At 51.3% G+C, this 17,555-nt stretch overlaps 5 protein-coding genes across 5 annotated transcripts; 2 read left to right on the plus strand and 3 right to left on the minus strand.

Annotated features, from left to right (window-relative positions):
* The first annotated feature begins 20 nt into the window (after nucleotides 1-20).
* On the plus strand, nucleotides 21-1,696 carry EDD37DRAFT_344702 (monooxygenase). Its single transcript, XM_062811710.1, has one exon. It carries the CDS (start codon nucleotides 311-313, stop codon nucleotides 1,622-1,624), a length of 1,314 nt encoding a protein of 437 aa, XP_062672275.1. The 5' UTR covers nucleotides 21-310; the 3' UTR covers nucleotides 1,625-1,696.
* Nucleotides 1,697-1,743: 47 nt separating this feature from the next.
* On the plus strand, nucleotides 1,744-4,393 carry EDD37DRAFT_627112 (pyruvate dehydrogenase E1 component subunit beta). The gene is made up of 2 exons (XM_062816349.1): nucleotides 1,744-1,949; nucleotides 2,000-4,393. The coding sequence occupies exons 1-2, from the start codon at nucleotides 1,787-1,789 to the stop codon at nucleotides 4,294-4,296; spliced, it is 2,460 nt and encodes an 819-aa protein (XP_062672276.1). The 5' UTR covers nucleotides 1,744-1,786; the 3' UTR covers nucleotides 4,297-4,393.
* On the minus strand, nucleotides 4,394-5,967 carry EDD37DRAFT_627113 (uncharacterized protein). Its single transcript, XM_062816350.1, has one exon. The coding sequence runs from the start codon at nucleotides 5,735-5,737 to the stop codon at nucleotides 4,454-4,456; it is 1,284 nt and encodes a 427-aa protein (XP_062672277.1). The 5' UTR covers nucleotides 5,738-5,967; the 3' UTR covers nucleotides 4,394-4,453.
* Nucleotides 5,968-6,047: 80 nt separating this feature from the next.
* Nucleotides 6,048-9,303, minus strand: EDD37DRAFT_679638 (bromodomain-containing protein; the record flags this gene model as incomplete). Its single annotated transcript, XM_062819693.1, has 2 exons — nucleotides 6,048-9,211; nucleotides 9,272-9,303. The coding sequence occupies 2 exons, from the start codon at nucleotides 9,301-9,303 to the stop codon at nucleotides 6,334-6,336; spliced, it is 2,910 nt and encodes a 969-aa protein (XP_062672278.1). The 3' UTR covers nucleotides 6,048-6,333.
* Nucleotides 9,304-14,989: 5,686 nt separating this feature from the next.
* EDD37DRAFT_607957 (WD40-repeat-containing domain protein) lies at nucleotides 14,990-17,124 on the minus strand (the record flags this gene model as incomplete). The annotated part of the gene is made up of 3 exons (XM_062815015.1): nucleotides 14,990-16,440; nucleotides 16,486-16,931; nucleotides 16,964-17,124. The coding sequence occupies 3 exons, from the start codon at nucleotides 17,122-17,124 to the stop codon at nucleotides 14,990-14,992; spliced, it is 2,058 nt and encodes a 685-aa protein (XP_062672279.1).
* Between the last annotated feature and the right edge of the window lie 431 nt (nucleotides 17,125-17,555).

A 17,555-nucleotide genomic window follows, 5' to 3' on the forward strand; every position in this document is an offset into this window, starting at 1 on the left:
CTTTATGCTGCTGACTCACAGCAGTCTTGCGAGCAGTAACGTAGTGTCTTGTTCGTTGGAGCAGATACCGTTCATCACTCAAGAATAAGTAGTTCAGTTGGTGCCTTGTGATCAGCTTGATGGGAACACGTTCTAGAACTTCGATATACTTTCTTTCCTCCGCTTCTGTCTCGATGATGCAAGATGACCCCCGCAGTATCCCCAGATTGAGACCCCATTGTTGACGGCGTTCGCCCGGAGCGTAACCTACTTTTATTTATTTCCCCCTCTGTGCTGGCCCAGTCTGCAATGATGTCTCATCATCACAAATATGACTGCTGACGCCCAATTGAACGTGGCGTCGTCGCATTCCAAGCCCAAACACATCATCATCGTCGGTGGTTCCCTGGGCGGCCTCTTCACAGGCGTCGCCTTGAAACAACATGGTTACAATACCACAATCCTCGAGCGTAACCCTACCAATCTGCTCGAGAATCAGGGGGCCGGAATCGTTGCCGGTGGTGATATGTTAGCCTTCTTCGAGCGCTATGATCGCTGCAAACGTCCTGTCGCTGTTGCATCGCAAAAGAGAATGTACCTCGATAAGTCTGGCGAGGTTGTCCACGAGGAAGTCATGAAGCAGACGATGACAAGTTGGGACTTGTGCTACTACATGCTCCGGGCAAACTATGATCATCAAGACAGTGGATACTGTAGAGTTCCCGGTCCACAACCTGGGGATGGCAGAATTGACTATAGATATGGCTGTACGGTGACAGACTTCAAGGAAGAAGACGACACGGTGAGGGTCTTTTATGATAGCGCAGACGGTAAAATAGAAAGCGTCGTTGGTGACATGCTTGTTGGCGCGGATGGACCAAGTTCCACAATTCGAAAGATCCTGTGCCCTGATGTTGAACGAAAGTACGCCGGATACTGTGTCATTCGAGGCACAGTGCCTGAAGGGGAAGCCTCCGAGGAAGCAAAGACGGCTTTTGTTGAACGATTTACGTTCTTCCACGCTCCTGGAATTCAAAATCTGACCTATACCATTCCTGGCACAAATGGAAGCATGGAAAAGGGAGGGCGGTTGTTGAATTTTGTGTGGTATACAAATTTTCCAGAAGGAGATCAGGACCTTGAAGAGGTCATGACGGATAAACAGGGAAAGAGACGAAGAATCACCATACCGCCAGGGCAGATGAGAGAGGAAGCGTGGGAGATGGTCAAGATGAAAGGCCGAGACCGATTGCCGCCCCAGATGTCCGAGATGGTTGAGAAGACTCGTCAGCCGTTCGTCCAGTGCATTACGGACGTTATAACCCTGAAGAACTCATACATGAATGGGAAGGTTGTTCTTGTTGGAGATGCCCTTGCTGGATTCAGACCGCATACTGTGGCTTCGACGAGTCAAGCTGCGTTCGATGTCTTGATGCTTGTCGAGTACCTCCAGACGGGGAATCATGCAGAGTTTGTCAGAAGAACAATGGAGTATGCCCGGATGATGCAATCCAGAGGTGTGTATATCGGCAACAGGAGCCAGTTCGAGTCATTACCCTTGAAGGACTACATTGATGATCGAAACATGATGTCGATAAAGAGGGAGGACCTGGATTTCCCTGAGTGGACTCAAGTAAGAGTGTGATAGCGTTAAATGGTAGTCGAGATTCAGGTGAATCTCCGCCAAGGAGTTCGGACGGACTAGGAACCGGGGTTCATTACGCCACTTCGTAAACGAAAAATAATTTTTTGGGACTGCGGAGAAACATCGTCGCCGTCCTTCTTTGTACAGTACATTGTGATTGACATGTCTCTGGCCTTCCGGTTCAAAGCTGGAGGTTCTGAATATAACGCTACAATGGCTCCCACTTCTACTTCTGTTCATCATCACAGAAGTACCACAAAAACAGATCACAAACCGTTCAAATCGAAGTTTGCCTCTAAAAGCGCTCTCAAGGATAAAGCAAAGGGTGGGCAGACCAAAAATTTGAGGTCTGAGTCTCGCTGACTATGTTCGCAGGCAAAATCGAAACACAAAGGCCAGAAAAGGGCCAGAGAAAGACTCCCCATCAGCAAGTCATGTCGAAGTTAGCCAGACGCAACCAGGCAAAGCAACTGCGCATGAACCACAAGGATAAAAGAGATGGAGAAGAAAATATCTTTCAGGGTGCAGATGCCGCTGCCAAACACATCGCAATCGTGCCCCTATCGAAGAGTATCGACCCCTACTCCGCCATCAAAACCCTGAACAACAGTGTCGATGTTCCCGGGCCCGAATCGACCAGCGGCACTGTCCCTGTTCGAGTCGACAGATTCCGCCGCAACCTCCTCTACCTACCAGGCTCCTTGCATCTGCTGAAAGCGCTGGACGTTTGCAAATTGGCCGACTGGGTTGTGTTCGTGCTTGATGCAGAGCAGACGTTTGGTGAAGAGGAGGATTCGTTTCTCAAGGCCTTGGAAGGACAAGGAATCACAAATGTCACTGCTGTGGTGCACGATCTTGATGCGAAGGTTCCAGTGGCAAAGAGGTCACGCCATCTTACAGACTTGAAGATCGCCATCGGCCGGTACTTCCCAGCTTTGGACAAATTGTCAAGTCTCGATAGCAAATCGGATTGTTCAAATCTGGTGCGAAGTATGTGCACTGCGTCGACGAGAGGAATCCGGTGGCGTGATGACAGAAGTTGGATGTTGATCGAGAACTTGAACTGGTCAGGCGCCGCTGATGGAGCAGATACGACTACAGTCACAGTGTCGGGAATAGTCCGTGGAAAAGGCATGAACCCGGACCGATTAGTCCACGTTCCAGGCTGGGGAGATTTTCAGATCCGGGTCATCAGGGAGTTACCGAAAGGACAAAAGCGAATAGCTGAGGAGATGGATGCGGATGTACAAGTCAAAGAATGGAGACCAACAGAGAATCAGGACGATCTGGCAGAACTGGCGCCTGAACAAGCCGAAATGCACGATATCGCCAGCACGGCGGCTACCACCGAGCACAAAGGTGTACTACTCGACGATTACCACTATTTCTCTGACGACAACTCTCATATTCCTGCTACACCCAAGAAACTTCCCAAGGGTACCTCCGACTACCAGGCTGCGTGGTACCTGGATGACGTTTCAGATTCCGACTCTGACATGCTTGACGAAGACAACGACGGCGATGTTGCCATGGATGCAGAATCTCTCGGTCCAGAGGATGGCGTGGTAGCGAATGGGGTAGAGGCCATGACGGAAGGGGGACCATCAGAATACCCCGAATCGGAAATGCATGTGGATGCCGACGATGAAGAGGAAGCTCGACAATTAGCAGAATATCGCGCCAACAAAAAGCAAGAAGCCGAAGACGACCTCGAATTTCCGGACGAGATTGAACTCCATCCAGAAATGTCGGCTCGAGAAAGACTGATCAAATATCGAGGTCTCAAGAGTCTAAGGACCAGTGAGTGGAATCATGCCGAAGACGCACCCTACGAACCATTTGAGTACAAGCGCCTCCTCCAGGTCGCCGACTACAAGAAATCGTACAGTGCAGCGCTGAAGGAGTCATTGGGAGGCGGCGTGATTGCAGGAACGAGGGTTGAGGTACAGCTACGAAATGTGCCTGCCTCTCTTGCTTCCACTCCTCCTCCGGCGTGCATGTTCTCTCTTCTGCGCCACGAGCACAAACATGCCGTCATCAACCTCAACATGACCTTATCTTCGGATCTGCAAGCACCGTTGAAGTCCAAAGACGAAATCATCGTGCAGATTGGCCATCGCCGTCTCATTGTCAATCCAATCTTTTCGGCTTCGGGAAACACACCCAACGACGTCCACAAATTTGACCGATATATTCATCCTGGACGAACAGCAATCGCAACCTTCACAGGGCCAATGACTTGGGGATCTGTACCTGTTCTCGTTTTCCGCCGCGAGACACCCTCCGAGGATGCCGCACCCGCGCTGGTCGATTCAATGCAACCGGATGTGCCAGCCTCGCAAGGACAATTGCAACTCATCGGCACTGCGACGACCATCGCTCCATCGTCATCACGCATCATTGCAAAACGCGCCATCCTGACAGGCCACCCTCTCAAGATCCACAAGAAATTAGTGACGGTACGATACATGTTCTTCAACCGCGAGGACGTACTGTGGTTTGCCGCGCTACCGTTGTGGACGAAGCGTGGTCGTCAAGGATTCATCAAAGAGCCGCTTGGTACGCACGGGTACTTCAAAGCTACATTCGATGGCAAGATCAATCCTATGGATGCCATCGGTGTGAGTCTGTATAAGCGTCTTTGGCCACGGCCAGCCAAGGCCTGGGAGTAATGTCCCGGCCTTGGAATACCTGCCAGATGAAATCATCAGATATATAGGTAGATACTCTAGAAGGTGATCCGATGACATGATGAACGATATGACCCATACTGTAACGTATGTGAGAGTGCATTCTGTTATGTTCTGTTCTGTGCTGCAGTGTCTATCGTTATCGTCGACACTCCCGCCCCGGCTGTCGAGTGAGTTGTTCAATATCCTCTCTCACAAGTTCAATCTCCTTCTCAATCTCACCATAGCGGATTCCAAGCGTCCTCAACACATCAACTCCACGCCGCGGATCCGAATCGAGCGTCTCGTACTGTCCCAGCAGGTCTGACAATTGCTCAATCCTCCCATCGAGATTTGTCTCTTGCTCGTGTAGACTATTCATTCTCTCCACGATGCCCGCCGTGTGGAGACTGTTCTCGACCTTGTTCTGCTCTTCCAGCACGAGTATCCTCGTTTTCAGACTCATGGCAGTCGCGACGCTCGTTAGGAACTGGGCGCGGGAGGAGGTCCAGCGCGATAGGACGCCGTGCTTGCTTGCTTCGAGGGTGCGGATTCGCTGAGACAGCGTGTCGCGGTGGAGACTCTGGAGTGATGTAAGGGTTGATGAGAGGGTTGTTAGGGTTGTGGGAAGTATATTGTTCAGGGCGGCGAGGTGGGCTTGTTGTGTCGTGATGGTCGAGACCAGGGATTGCTGCTGTGGTATCTGTGCTGGTGCCCGTCCATGTGCTGATCTGTCGACTGCATCGGTGATGATGGTGTCTGTGTTTCCATGTTGCGTGTCCGTCTCGTTTGAGTCTGCGTGCGCAGCAATATCGGATATCTCCTGCTCAAGCTCGACAAGTCTCGTTCCCACGGCGTCTGCAATAATATCGATGTTCTCTTTGAACAGCGCTATATCGTCTTCCAATAAGAGGCTTCCATCTGCAAGGTCCTGGCTCGACCCGGATCCAGATGAACATGCATCGATGTACGCGGAGATGATCAGCATAGCATCCTTCAATCCAGCCAACTTGCTCGATGAACCTGATTTCTTCTGCCGTGCCACACCTGTCTCGGATCCCGTGCTCAGCACTTCTCCGCCGTCGTCCTGTACTTGACCAGAATGATCCACAAACGCGATATCTCGCAGTATTTCTCTCAAAAGCCCCATGCTCACCCTTGCCACTCTGGCTTTCTTCAACTCATCTTCGAATCTCACGTCCTTAGCCTGGCTCCCACTCGAACAGTGCGTATGTTCGTCTACGTCCTGTCCATCTTCATGTTCTGCTGAACCTTCCAATCCACGTCGCTTGGCACTCACACTCTCCTTCCATCTCCGCGTCCTCACCTCGTTCGTTGCTCTCCTTGACCCATCGTCTTCGAGAACCTCTGTTGTGACATGCTGCCATACCCTAGCGAACGCGGGATTTGCGTCCAGCGCAGCTTGTGGCAGTGGAGGAATCATGACTCCCAAGGGAAACAGAGCGTTGTTCAATCAGATTCTGATGAGCCTCTGTCCTGCATGATACGCGTCTTCCGCTATTTATCACTCTGTCGATTTACTGCTTTCGCTCTTGCCATAGTGAATCGTTTCCTTCCAGTGAAGACATCACAATTTACGCGTTATCGCGTCTTGCACGCGCGGTCATCAAGTTGCACTCCATTACTGATCAAGACCAGATACAAATTCTCCTGACTGTGGAGTGGCGTGCAGGCCGAAAACGAGAGAAAGCTACAAACGCCTTGGTCATCGTGCGTTTTTATTGCACTGTGATGGGACGTCAAGATACTTCATTACAGGATCCTCGACCACATCTGTTACACGATTTGCTTTTCAGCTAGAAACGCTGCTTTGCTTCATCAACTTCAGCTACATAACCTGCCACTGCTCGCCAATCTTCATCACTCAAATCTCAATCTGGTGACAGCAACCCCAAGCGTGCTCACCCCTTTGAGACCGGCTCAACTCGATAATATCTATCGCCAAAACCCCTTTGATTCATAATACATCATACAGCCCCTTCCTGAATGCACCCGCTCCGTAAGCATTATTTTCATGGTCTACTCTTCCTCACTCTCCTCCGAATCTCCATCATCATCACTGCTATCACCAGTCTCAATGGATTGAACCGCATTTGGAGAGATTGGTCCAGCATATGCGCCCAACTTGCCCTTCAATTCCTCAATCTGCGCCTCCTGTTCATGCTTGCTCATAGGCTTGCTCTTCTTCGACTTGGTCGTGGTGGTACCATATGACTCGGTCGGCTCGGCTTTTGGCTCATCAGGCGGTGGCCCAGCATACTTCTTGACAAAGTTGAGCAACTTGAGAAGTGCATGGTTCGGCACTTCCTCAATGTCCAGCTCAATCTCGTTCTGGTCGCTGTTTGCCAAAGATGGAACACTATTCTGAATGATCTTGAGGGCCTCCTGCATCTGTTTTTCCGGGAGCATGGCAATACCATTCGAAATGTACTGCTTTTCAGCAAACGTGACATAGCGATCCTTGTCCGGTTTCGATTTTGGTGCAGACTTCTTCTTTTCTTTCTTTTCTTTGCCCTCCTTGACACCTGCAGCAGGCTTCTCCTTCTTCGACTTGGACTTGCTCTTCTTTGCAGGTGGAGATTTGGACTTCTTGGGTTTCTTCTGGGTCAATTCACCCATCTGCTTGGACATCATTTCAATCTGCCTCTGCAGCAATTTGATCTTCTCGGCTCGTTCATCCTCACTCTCCTCAGCATCATCTTCGCTCTCGTCCTCATCCTCTTCGTCTTCATCTGCCTCAGACTGAGGCTCGGAAGCCGGTTCACGAGCCGCAATCCAGTCATCTTTCGTGGCCCACTTCTTGTTGAATAGACCTTCCAGCTGAGTACCGGCATTGTGGACCAAATCGCCTTCAGGATTGAACTTGTAGCAGTTCTTGAATACGAGGCGGACGTCTTCTTCAAAGTCTCTGGCCTTTTCATAAACATTGTTGTTGAGCTTGGTTCGAACTGTCCCCAAGTCCATAGGTTTCTTGATGATCTGGAAATAGGTTGGGATGTTCAAGGCGACCGGATCCACTGGATGAGTGAAGTACTGATTCATCTGCCAGTGTTTCGGGCTTGCAATCTCCTTCAGAGCCTCGTCACAGAACCTAAGTTGCAATTCGTACTTCTTCTTCTTTGGTCTGCCGCCTCCAAATTCCTGGTTCCGCTTGGTAGGAACGATAGCTCTCTTTGGTCTACCATCGGTCAAGCTCGAGTCGCGACGGATCAGTGGGATGCCGTCAGGTCCAGGAGCAAAAGATGGAGTGGGCGGAGCAGCAACAGACTTTGGCGAAGGCGCTGCAGCAACTGGAGCGGTAGTCGGTGTGGGAGTGGTCACTGATGGTCGACGAGGAGGTGCTTGTCTCGTAGGCTCTTGTTTCTTTGCCGCTTTCTTGGCTTCCCTTGACGGTTCCTCGATGGTGGCGGATGGCAGGTTCTTCATCTGATTGTTGAACGAGGACTGCATCTTTCGAGCTTGCTGTGCGACACCGTGGTCAGGACCGTTGAATCTGACGCAGTTGTTGACGATCAATTCAAAGTCACTGACAAAGGAGGAGATGGAAGTGTATTGGTTCTGCTTCAGTCGGTGATCGATGGTTCCGAGATCCATGGGATGTTTGATGATTTCAGGATACAGAGGAATTTTGAGCGCGACATAATCCACTGGAACTCTGAACGCTGTAGAAGCAGAACTCTTCTTCAAATTGGAGATGACCTTCTTCATATGTGCCAATCGAGCTGGTGTGACAGAGTCATCACCATCACCAATTCCATTTGCGGCAGGGTTGCCATCGCCATTTGCTATTGGGGACGAAGCAGCTGCAGGTACATCTGGGACTTTGAATGCAGGTTCTTGTGTCGTTGGTTCGTCCGTCTTGAAACGCTTGGCGGCGCGTTCAGAGTCTCCATCCTCGTCCCGCGGTCGAGCTTGTTTAGCAGGGAGCACATCGATCATGTCTGTATCGACAGGCTCTTCAGGAGCTGGGACTGCTGGTGTAGGCGCTGGTGCTTTTGGCTCTTCGGCTGGTACAGGGAGAGCTTCTGGTACCGAGAATGGCTGTTCAGCTGTTACAGGCTCGGCTTCTGGCGCAACAACAGTCTCTGCCACTGGCTCGGACGCAGTTGGCGGCTCTACCACGGGCTCGACTGGCTGGTCTGCTGGTAATGTAGCTGCAGCTGGTTGAGGGGCAGGAGGTGGTGACTGTGCAGGTGGGGAGGGAAGACCAATATCGGCAACTGTAGATTGTTCTGGTTGTGCTATTGATTCATTGAATGAAGAAATGTCCATAGCATCAGCCTTCGCAGAGATCGTGGGCGCGTCGGCTAAGTTATCCAGTTCATGTTTCTGTGCTTCGATCTCTGCGACAGCCTCAGGGGCTAAAGCATCAGCATGAGGTGACGTCCGCAGGTTTGATTCTGGCGCTTGAGGTGGAATTGCGGCAAGTTCGGAGAGATCCATGGTCGTTTGAGTATTATCAGCCGGTGTTGCTGAGGACTGTATTTCGGTAGGAATGGATGAAGGCACGAATGATTCCGTCATAGTGGTCTCAATAACTGACGCTGTGGGTGCCGCAGGCGCGTTTGAAATACTATCAAGAGATGGTTGAGGTTGAGAGTCTGGAACAGCCGCGAGAGGTTGATTTAAAGAGTCGTCCATATGGCCGTTTGTGGCAAGTGTAGGCAGTTCAGATACAGTCTCAGTGACTGACTCTATCACTGCCTCAGGTACTGCCTGTAATGCTGACTCTGATACTGTCGCCATGGGTTCTATTTGAGGCGCAGGTTCAGTCAGCACTGCCTTTGATGGGACTGGTTCAGTAGGCATTTCGGAATTTGATATTGATGCTGCCAGGTTGTCGGCAATGTGAGATTCTTCAGGTCGATCTGAACTTGAAGTGAACTGCGCAGGCAGCCTAGTGACGGTCAGATCGAGTGACAAGTGAGGCAACGGAAGTGACCCAAGGCCTACATACCCATTTGCCTCCATCTGCATCTCGACGTCCATGATGCCAAGAGGTTTGTAGGCAGTGGAAAAGCGATGCCAAGATATCGGACCAGCCGAAGTGATTGAATTAGTTATTAGAAGCTGAAAAGGGGCTTACAAGCCGGATAATGTTGGCCAGGAACAAAGCGCGCCGAAAAGAATGAGTTGTCGCAGAGATGATGAAAGCAGTGGAGAACTTGGTCGCACTGCCAATTTATAGTCGGCGGGCGAGGTCTGAGGTTGCTAAGTGCTGACACAATCAAGTGGCAACACTGGAGACGACGAACGGTGATAAGGATCGATGGCGAAGGAGGTTGGTGGAAGGACAAAGTCGATTGATATTCTTGTCGTCGGAGATAAAAACCTTCAATAGGTCATGTGACAGATTGTTGTCATGTGACCTGGAAGAATCTACCTGGTGGTTTCTTTCAATTTCAGCCGCGTCAATGGGTGTTGTTGTCGCAATGGCTGTTGTCGCAAAGCTGTTTTCAATCCGTATGATGAATGGCTGATGCGATGCTTTCCGTTGATGAGAGAAATAGATAATAGTAGCCACCCAATGGAGGAAGGAAGTAATAGTGACCTGGTCGAATACTACAACAACGCGTGTTGAGGTAGGAGCGAATCAAAACGAGTCTTGGCTCTTTCGAACGCGTCTGGTGAGAAAGACCTAGAGAAAAAGGTGCATCACACTTTTAAGAGCAGCGAATTTATGGGCGAGGGGCGCGAAATCCTTAAGTAGCCTCGGAAGTTGAGGGCGACGTGCCTCCGTCCCTGTGCGACCCTGTCAATTTTAGTGTTTTTGCACTCCAGCCATTCCGCCAATCATTGCCCTGCTAGGTGGAGTACATGATCTCTCGCCACCAATAGCCATCGGTCAACCATGCCCTGATACGGCTAGATCAAAGCCAAGCATTCGATTTTTCCTCTTTCTGGTGCTCCTGCCCAAGCTTCCACTCTGGTATCCGCCCACTCTCCCTTCCTCTTCCCTCCTGTTGTCTCTTCTCATTATTTTCTTCGCCTTCTCTTCCTCTGCTTCGCTTCTGACTTCTCCACTTCTGACCAGATCGCCTTATTCGTCTGTTCCTCTCGTCTCCCCTTTCTTCTGCCCTTGCTGCCTCTGTGCCAAACCCTACTCCTCCGTACTTACTGAAAATGACTTCCTTTTATCCTGCTGCTGCTGCCTCAAGGTATCCCTGTAGAATTCTTCCTGCATGAATCTTCGTCCAGTGATCTGCCTGTGTCCCATCGCGAACCGGAAAATTGTCTGTGTCACACGATCATCATCGCTGTGTCGCCGCGTCATCCTGGTTCTCAAGAATCATGGATGATTTGATCAGGTCACGTGTCGTTCGGCAGATAATGACAAACCATTCGTAGTCAGGAATGAGTACTCAGATGGGCAGAGAAATTGTCCCAAACAACATCCAACTCGACGACCTCATTATTGCAACGCTTGAAACATGTGCTGCTGATAGCATCTTCGTTTTTCTTGCTGATAATCACTGGCTGACACTTCCGTATGCGATTTCGGTGCTGCCTATCGGTAAGCAATATCCGCAGGCTCCCGCGCCTCACCGGTCGAGCCGCACCCCTATCAGTGAGAATCGTAGCGGCATGGATACCGTCCAGAGTCCACAAGGATGGTCTGGAATAACCAAGACAGTGGTCTCGTACGTAGAGACCCTCAATGCTGCATCTCACCTGAATAACTTGTAACGTCCTACTCGGTGCAGGACATAGAGGTAGGACATGCATCGATCGACTGTAGCCTTTCAAGGTTGTGAATGTCGTGTGTCTGCCTGCGAGGGACTGTACTGCTGCAGCTTGCATAGTTGGCCTTGAGTCATCATGACCTTTTTTCTCTTGCAAGACAGGACGAAGATGTGCCAGGCATCGATGCTGCGAGCTCAGGCAAAGGCCTCAGCACCCGGTCGTTCAGAGAAGGGATGTTGAAGTCTTCTTGGTCTGTGACCATTGTCGTTGGAGAGTGTTCTGGAGACACCGATACAGACACGAACCCCATAGTCGATGCAATGGAAAATAGCAATATTCAGAGAGTGAGGAAATGTGAAGGGGGCTCATAACAACAGAAGAGGGGAATAGAGCAGGAAATTCAGGTCTAGTCTATTAGTGGTATGGCGCCTATTTTTTTCTGAATGACATTGTTGCAGCGGCCGACAAAAAAAGTTCAAGACGCTGGAGAAATTATATGTCTGAACTTATTCACCACCACTGTGAGGGAGCACAGTATATGCACACAATCTCGATAACTATCGCTGTCCGATAGTCTTTCGTGCGATAGCACTGTTTGCTCCCTCCAATTTCATTCTTTGAGTACCATACACCGTCAAAATGAGTCGAAAATCTTCCTCCAATGCAGCGTCCAAAAATTCCTCCGCCTTGACGACTGGTTCGTCGTCAACAACTGCCCAAGGGTCCTCGATATTGAAATCTTCATTTTCGCCTTCTCAATTCCAACTGCGTCTCTTTGCTTCAGTCATTCAGAGCTTTGACTCTCAACAACTGCGCATACATGAGACGACGACCGGTCGACTGCGCTGCCAGCACGAGACTCGACCTGGCTCGAGAATCACTTCTCTAGACTGGGGTTTCAATGGCCGGGATCAAAAACAAAAGAAGAAGCGTAAGCGGCAAGACAACAGCGAAGGCGCAGTCGTTGCGTACGGTACGAGCACATCCGACATATGCATGTTTTCACCTGCCGAAGGCAAGGTTGTTGGTATGCTCAGTGGTGGACATGAGAGAGCCGTTGCAGACTTCAAGTTCTCTCCTGCGACAGACTACAAGGAAGGATGGAGCGTAGGCGAGGATGCTAAGTTGGTGCAATGGGATTTGAGCAAGAACAAAGCGATTCGGTCAGTCTATGTCGTGCGCCAGCGACAAACCTAGCTAACTTCAACAGGACAATTTCTATCCCAGATGGCGCTCATGTGCTTGCCACGCCGTCACCGAACCCCTTCCAGATCCTATGCGCGTCCGATACACCCTTTGCATATGATTTCGTCAAAGATGGAAACTACCAACAATCTCGCTTTGACTCGTTCAAGAACCCCATTCATTCCTTGTTTCGGTCCGGCACAAACGAAGATGCACAAGACGAGTTCTTTCTTGCGGCCGATTCGGACAGATATGTCAATGTCTTCAACCTGCAGAACAAGCGGTTAGCGCGGACATTGATTGCTGGAAGCGGGGTTCTTGCCGCGGATCTCTACGATCCGTCAGAAGAGGTCAGACCGATATTGAGGGAACAGCTCCTGACCGTGGTCACGGAAGCTGGTATGGTTGAACTGTTTTGGAGACCATTCTCCCAGCCAAAACAGGTCAATGGAGACTTGAAGTCGAGTAAGAAAAACCTCACGCGCAAATCTGGTGCGTCCATCCGTCTGGTCAGCTCAGATTCCAAGACCAGGTCTGTCCCGATCTTCGCGGCGTCCATACAAGGTCCTGAGGTTGTTGTCGCATCTGCGGATGGTGGTGTGGACTTCTCATTCCAAAAGATCAGATGGCAAGACGAAGGGAACGGAGAGCTACTCTTCGATGGCGCCAAAGACTTTGTCAAGGTCAAATCGGCATCTACCTTGAACACAGCCACGCTCAACGGCGTCAAGGATACCGGGAAATCACACCTTGACGAGTCCAAGACAGTCGTTGTCAATGGTGGATCTCAGCCGGTAACAATAGACATCTCTGACAGTGAAAAAGACGAAGACGATGATGAAGATGACGAGGAGGACGACGAAGAGAATGAGCCCGACGTCAGAGCAGGAGAGGACGACGAGGTGGAGGACGACGAAGAAGAATCCGACGAAGACATGGCCGAGGCCGATGACCAGGACGCCATCGAGCAAGCCAACGGGGACGAAGACGAAGAAATGGGAGAACCAGAAGAACCCACATTCGGCGAACTTCTTGCCTCGAAACACCCGCACGAAATCTCCATCGCCTCCGCTTTACAATCTGACCCCTCCGCCACAGCTCTGACCGTAAAGAACGGTCTCCCCATCCCATCAGGCATGTCTCTAGGCACAGTCCTGACACAGTCCCTGCGCACCAACGACCACAACCTCCTCGAACGCTGCCTGCACACCCTCGACATCAACATTGTCAAGAACACCATCCAGCGTCTCGACAGCAACCTAGCGGGCGTACTCCTAGGTAAACTGGCTGAGCGCCTCGCCAGTCGTCCAGGCCGCTACGGCAACTTGATCACTTGGGTGCAGTGGACATGCATCGCCCACGGCGGCGCCATCGCCGCGCAGCCAGATGTCATCGCCAAAATCCGCACCCTGTACCAGGTCCTCGGCCAACGAGCCAAAACGCTTGACAGTCTATTGCTGCTGAAGGGCAAGCTGGACATGCTGGATGCACAACTGACTTACCGGAAGCAACTTGCCGCGCAAAGACCTCTCAGGCGTGATGGCCAGGATGAGCCCGGCATGATATATATTGAGGGCGAGGACAACTGGGATAGCGACGATGATGAAGACCTAGACGAGGATATCGCGAGACCGATTAAGCGCTCTCGAAAAGCTGGGAAATCGTTAGAAGGGCTTGTCGCTGGTCAAGATGACGATGAAGAGGATGAAGATGAAGATGATGAAGATGATGCCCTCGCCCTCGAGAACGGCGTGGACGAATCTGACGGAGAGGAAGACGAGGATGACGAGGACGGAGATGACGATGAAGATGGCATCGGCATCAACGGTACTGGCCTAGTCGATGTCGAAGCCGAGGTGTCAAGTGCCGATGAGTCAGACGATGCGGACGGGGTTGATGGTCCCGAAAATGAAGATGAGTCCGGCGTATCTTCTGAAGACGATGAAGATCAAGACGAAGAAGAGGAAGATTCGGATTTGGACAGCTTCATCAACGATGGGGAAATTGATATTGATGACGAGGAAGACGATGTGCATGTCGAGGGCGATAGTGAGCCCGAGCCCGAGCCGGTTCCGGTGTCCACGTCTACTAAGGTCAAGGTCAAGAAGGCGCGGAAAAATTGAGTATGAATGTCGCATAGCAAGAGCATCAGCATTGTTTTCAAGGTTGTACAGGGAGTCGAGATGACGGTTGGACATGGACGTGGATATAAACCTGAATATGCCTCGTGGTGTGTTGACGGAGCATATTGGAAAAGCATTGTTCAGGGGCCGGTGTCGGTCGAAATGAATATCTCGCTGTGGCAGAAGTAAGAAGGCTAGGAATAGCATAAAACAGTACCGTCATCGCGCCTTGTGTCATCACACCTCTACCTAGGTACTGATAGTCATACGTTGGGAGACGCCCACGACAATGTCGACCCTGCTTATCGAATGACCTCCTCGCCAAACCCTATCTCGTCCACACCCACGTTCTCACACCATCCTTCGAGCACACGACTACCACCCAACACACCATGTTTGTTTCCGAGTCCACGTCCTTTGCCCTTGCTCTTTCCCGCCCAGATCTCGAAGAACTTGACAGTCTGGTCGCAACATGCGATGATCAAACTCCCTTCCTCTTCGGTCCGACTTGCCCATGGTTCGCCTTCGCCTCGAAGATCTCTGCGATATGTGTCCCGTGGTCGACTCCAAGAACTCGATCTGGGGCGAGTTGGAGTATTCGTCACAGGTCTATCTGGGCTGGGTGCTGGACTACGTCTCTCTCGAGATCGTCCCCGCGCAGCCTCTCTGTGTCGTACAGCCTCCTAAGCGGCAAACCCATCAGAATCGTGACTTTGCCTTCGGCTTGGTACAGCATCATTCGGACCGCCTGGATATGCAACGGCCCACAAAGCACGTCCAATCTCGCCGTTCTGTTTCCGATCCCATGGTATGCTCATAACACATTCACAATCTGGCCAGCTGAACACGGCAATCCGAATCTCATGTTCTGGTTGTGAATATCCAAACGTTGCGGCAATCTCTCGTCTTGTAGTGCTCCACACCAGACTTGTGACCTGCGAAAAGATGTTGATCAAGGCTAGCGTTGCACCCGAGCCGGTATGGAAGAAATGAACCTGTCTATCATTGCTGCCTCCACCAGTCGCCAGTAGAGATGGCTGCCAAGGTGCAAATGCAATTGCTTTGACGGCGGCGAAATGATAGAATGAGTAGACGTGTACATTGGTCTGACCTGGAATACTTGGGTCTGCCAGGCCATTTCGGATGTCAGGTAGGTTCTGGCTGGCAGTACGATTGGGTGGCCATCGGTAATCCACAATAGGGGCCCGAGCAAGACCACTTACTCGCCTGGTAGGGCTGACAGGTGGAGTTGTGAGTCGAGCAGTTGTCTGTCTGACCGCTACGGCAAGAACGTCAAATATTCCTCCCTGCTGGGCAGCGGTCTGGTTCCTTTCCGGCGACGTGGGCGGAGTCAGCATGCCGAATGGTACTGGAATAGTCTGGATTGCTGGCGGAGTGGTCGGTCCACTCTGTGCCGGATCAACTTGCTGGTCGACAGGCATGTGCCCCGTCGGAGTATGCTCGACGTTGTTCCCAGAAGCGAGTATCTCCGGTTGATTTTGTAGTATGATTTTGGGATCAAACAAGAACGCGCGATTGTCATTGCCTCCAGAAACAAATAGCTCGCTGTCAGGAGACCACGCCAGACCACATATGTTTTGAGTATGTGCATCAACTTTTGCAAGGAGCGTCATTGATTCAGGCCACTGGAGAGAGTAGTAGTAAATCTTGCCAGCGTCGTCACCAACCAGTAAATCTTCACACGGCACAAAATCGTCGCCATTGATGGATTGGCGGTGCGTCTCACTCGGTCGAAATGCCACGCAGGACGCTGCGCATGGATGTGGGGCATCAAACCTGGGTCTTGCTTCTAATAAACTCCAAAGCGTAACAGCGCCACTGTTTCGAGCCACAGCCAGGATTGCTCGGCCACCAGAGTCTGAGGAGAAGGCCAGCGATGTGACGAAGTTGGTCACTCGGGCTGGAGGCAGCGGCGGGTATCGGACGCCATATTGCTCCGTCCAAAGGTATACTTTGTGGGTGAGCGCGACAGCCAAGGTGTGGCAAGTATAGCTGTAGGCCAGAATGGAGCAGTAATAGTCATCCTTCAGGCTGGGCGCATCAAGCACTCTGAATGGGACGGTCGGTATGTTCTTCTCGGCTGCAGGCTGTTCTTCTGTCTTTCGGGCATGAGCTGCTTCAACGTCAGTCGGTACTCCAAAAGCTTAGTCTTACTTACATCGAATATTTATATCCCGAGTCCACCTACTATCTCTCCAAACGAAAGGACTGTGCTGTGGCAGAGAATGTGGACCATTTTCTCTATTGACATGATTTTGGAGTAGGACTCGATTTGTTTGATCGATATCAAGTGCCAAAGCGAGACGACGTTCATGTTCGACAACCTTGTCATCCAGTGTAGGCTGATCCAAAAATGAAGCTGTATGTAGGGGTGCAGTTGTGCCACTGGCGATTAAGCCTCCGTTGCCTGAAGGCACTGCCTGCAATTGTCCCAGCTGGACGGTCAACTGCCCGCCGACTGTCCAAAACCCGCCGCTTACTTGGCGAAGCGATGTCGTTGCTAGCCTCCCGTCGATTCGTGGTGGAGAGGCATCTGTTCCATGGACAAAGGACGGGGTGTAGTGCGGTGGACGGAGGTTGTAGACATTGTGGTGCTGTCTCTGTCTGACGAGTGATCTCGATCGTGTCTCACTAACCGAGCGGAAAGGGTCAACGGAATTGTCCCTCTGCCTATCATTTCTTTCACGACCCTGAAGTAACACGGGAGGCTTGGTGGTCTGATAGGAAGCTCGCTTATCTGCATGGAGAGATCGTTGAGGTATGAATCTGTCCGGTGATGTGAAACGGGCTCGCACATGTGAAGGTGTACCGACACTGGCAGACCGGCCCTGCTAGGGACGTGTCCTGATATGTAGCTCGCCTCGCGAAGGGTGATACTCGGATTGAAGGTTGGAGGTGGATTGGTGTTGTTCTAGCTCTCCGAGCAAGGGTCGCGTCCTTTCGAAAGGACCGAGTCTTCCACCGGATCCCGACAGATCTGCAGCTGGGAGGTCATTGTGAGGAACAGTGGGTGGAGTGGCGGGACTTCCAAGAGTGGTTGAGCTTGTCACCGGACTGTGGTCGTCCATGGAGACTGCTGTAACTCGGAACTCCTGGTGAGGATGTTGTTGAGCTCAAGAGTGCCGTAGTCTCTTGTCATGGAGTCGGCCGGTTGATGGACTCCTAGTATTGCGAGACCCGGTACCAGTTTGGTAGAGGGCGAGATGAAATCCACAAACAGCCCTGGAC

Source organism: Exophiala viscosa (genome assembly GCF_022695815.1).
Source record: "Exophiala viscosa unplaced genomic scaffold EDD37scaffold_3, whole genome shotgun sequence".
NCBI lineage: Eukaryota > Fungi > Ascomycota > Eurotiomycetes > Chaetothyriales > Herpotrichiellaceae > Exophiala > Exophiala viscosa.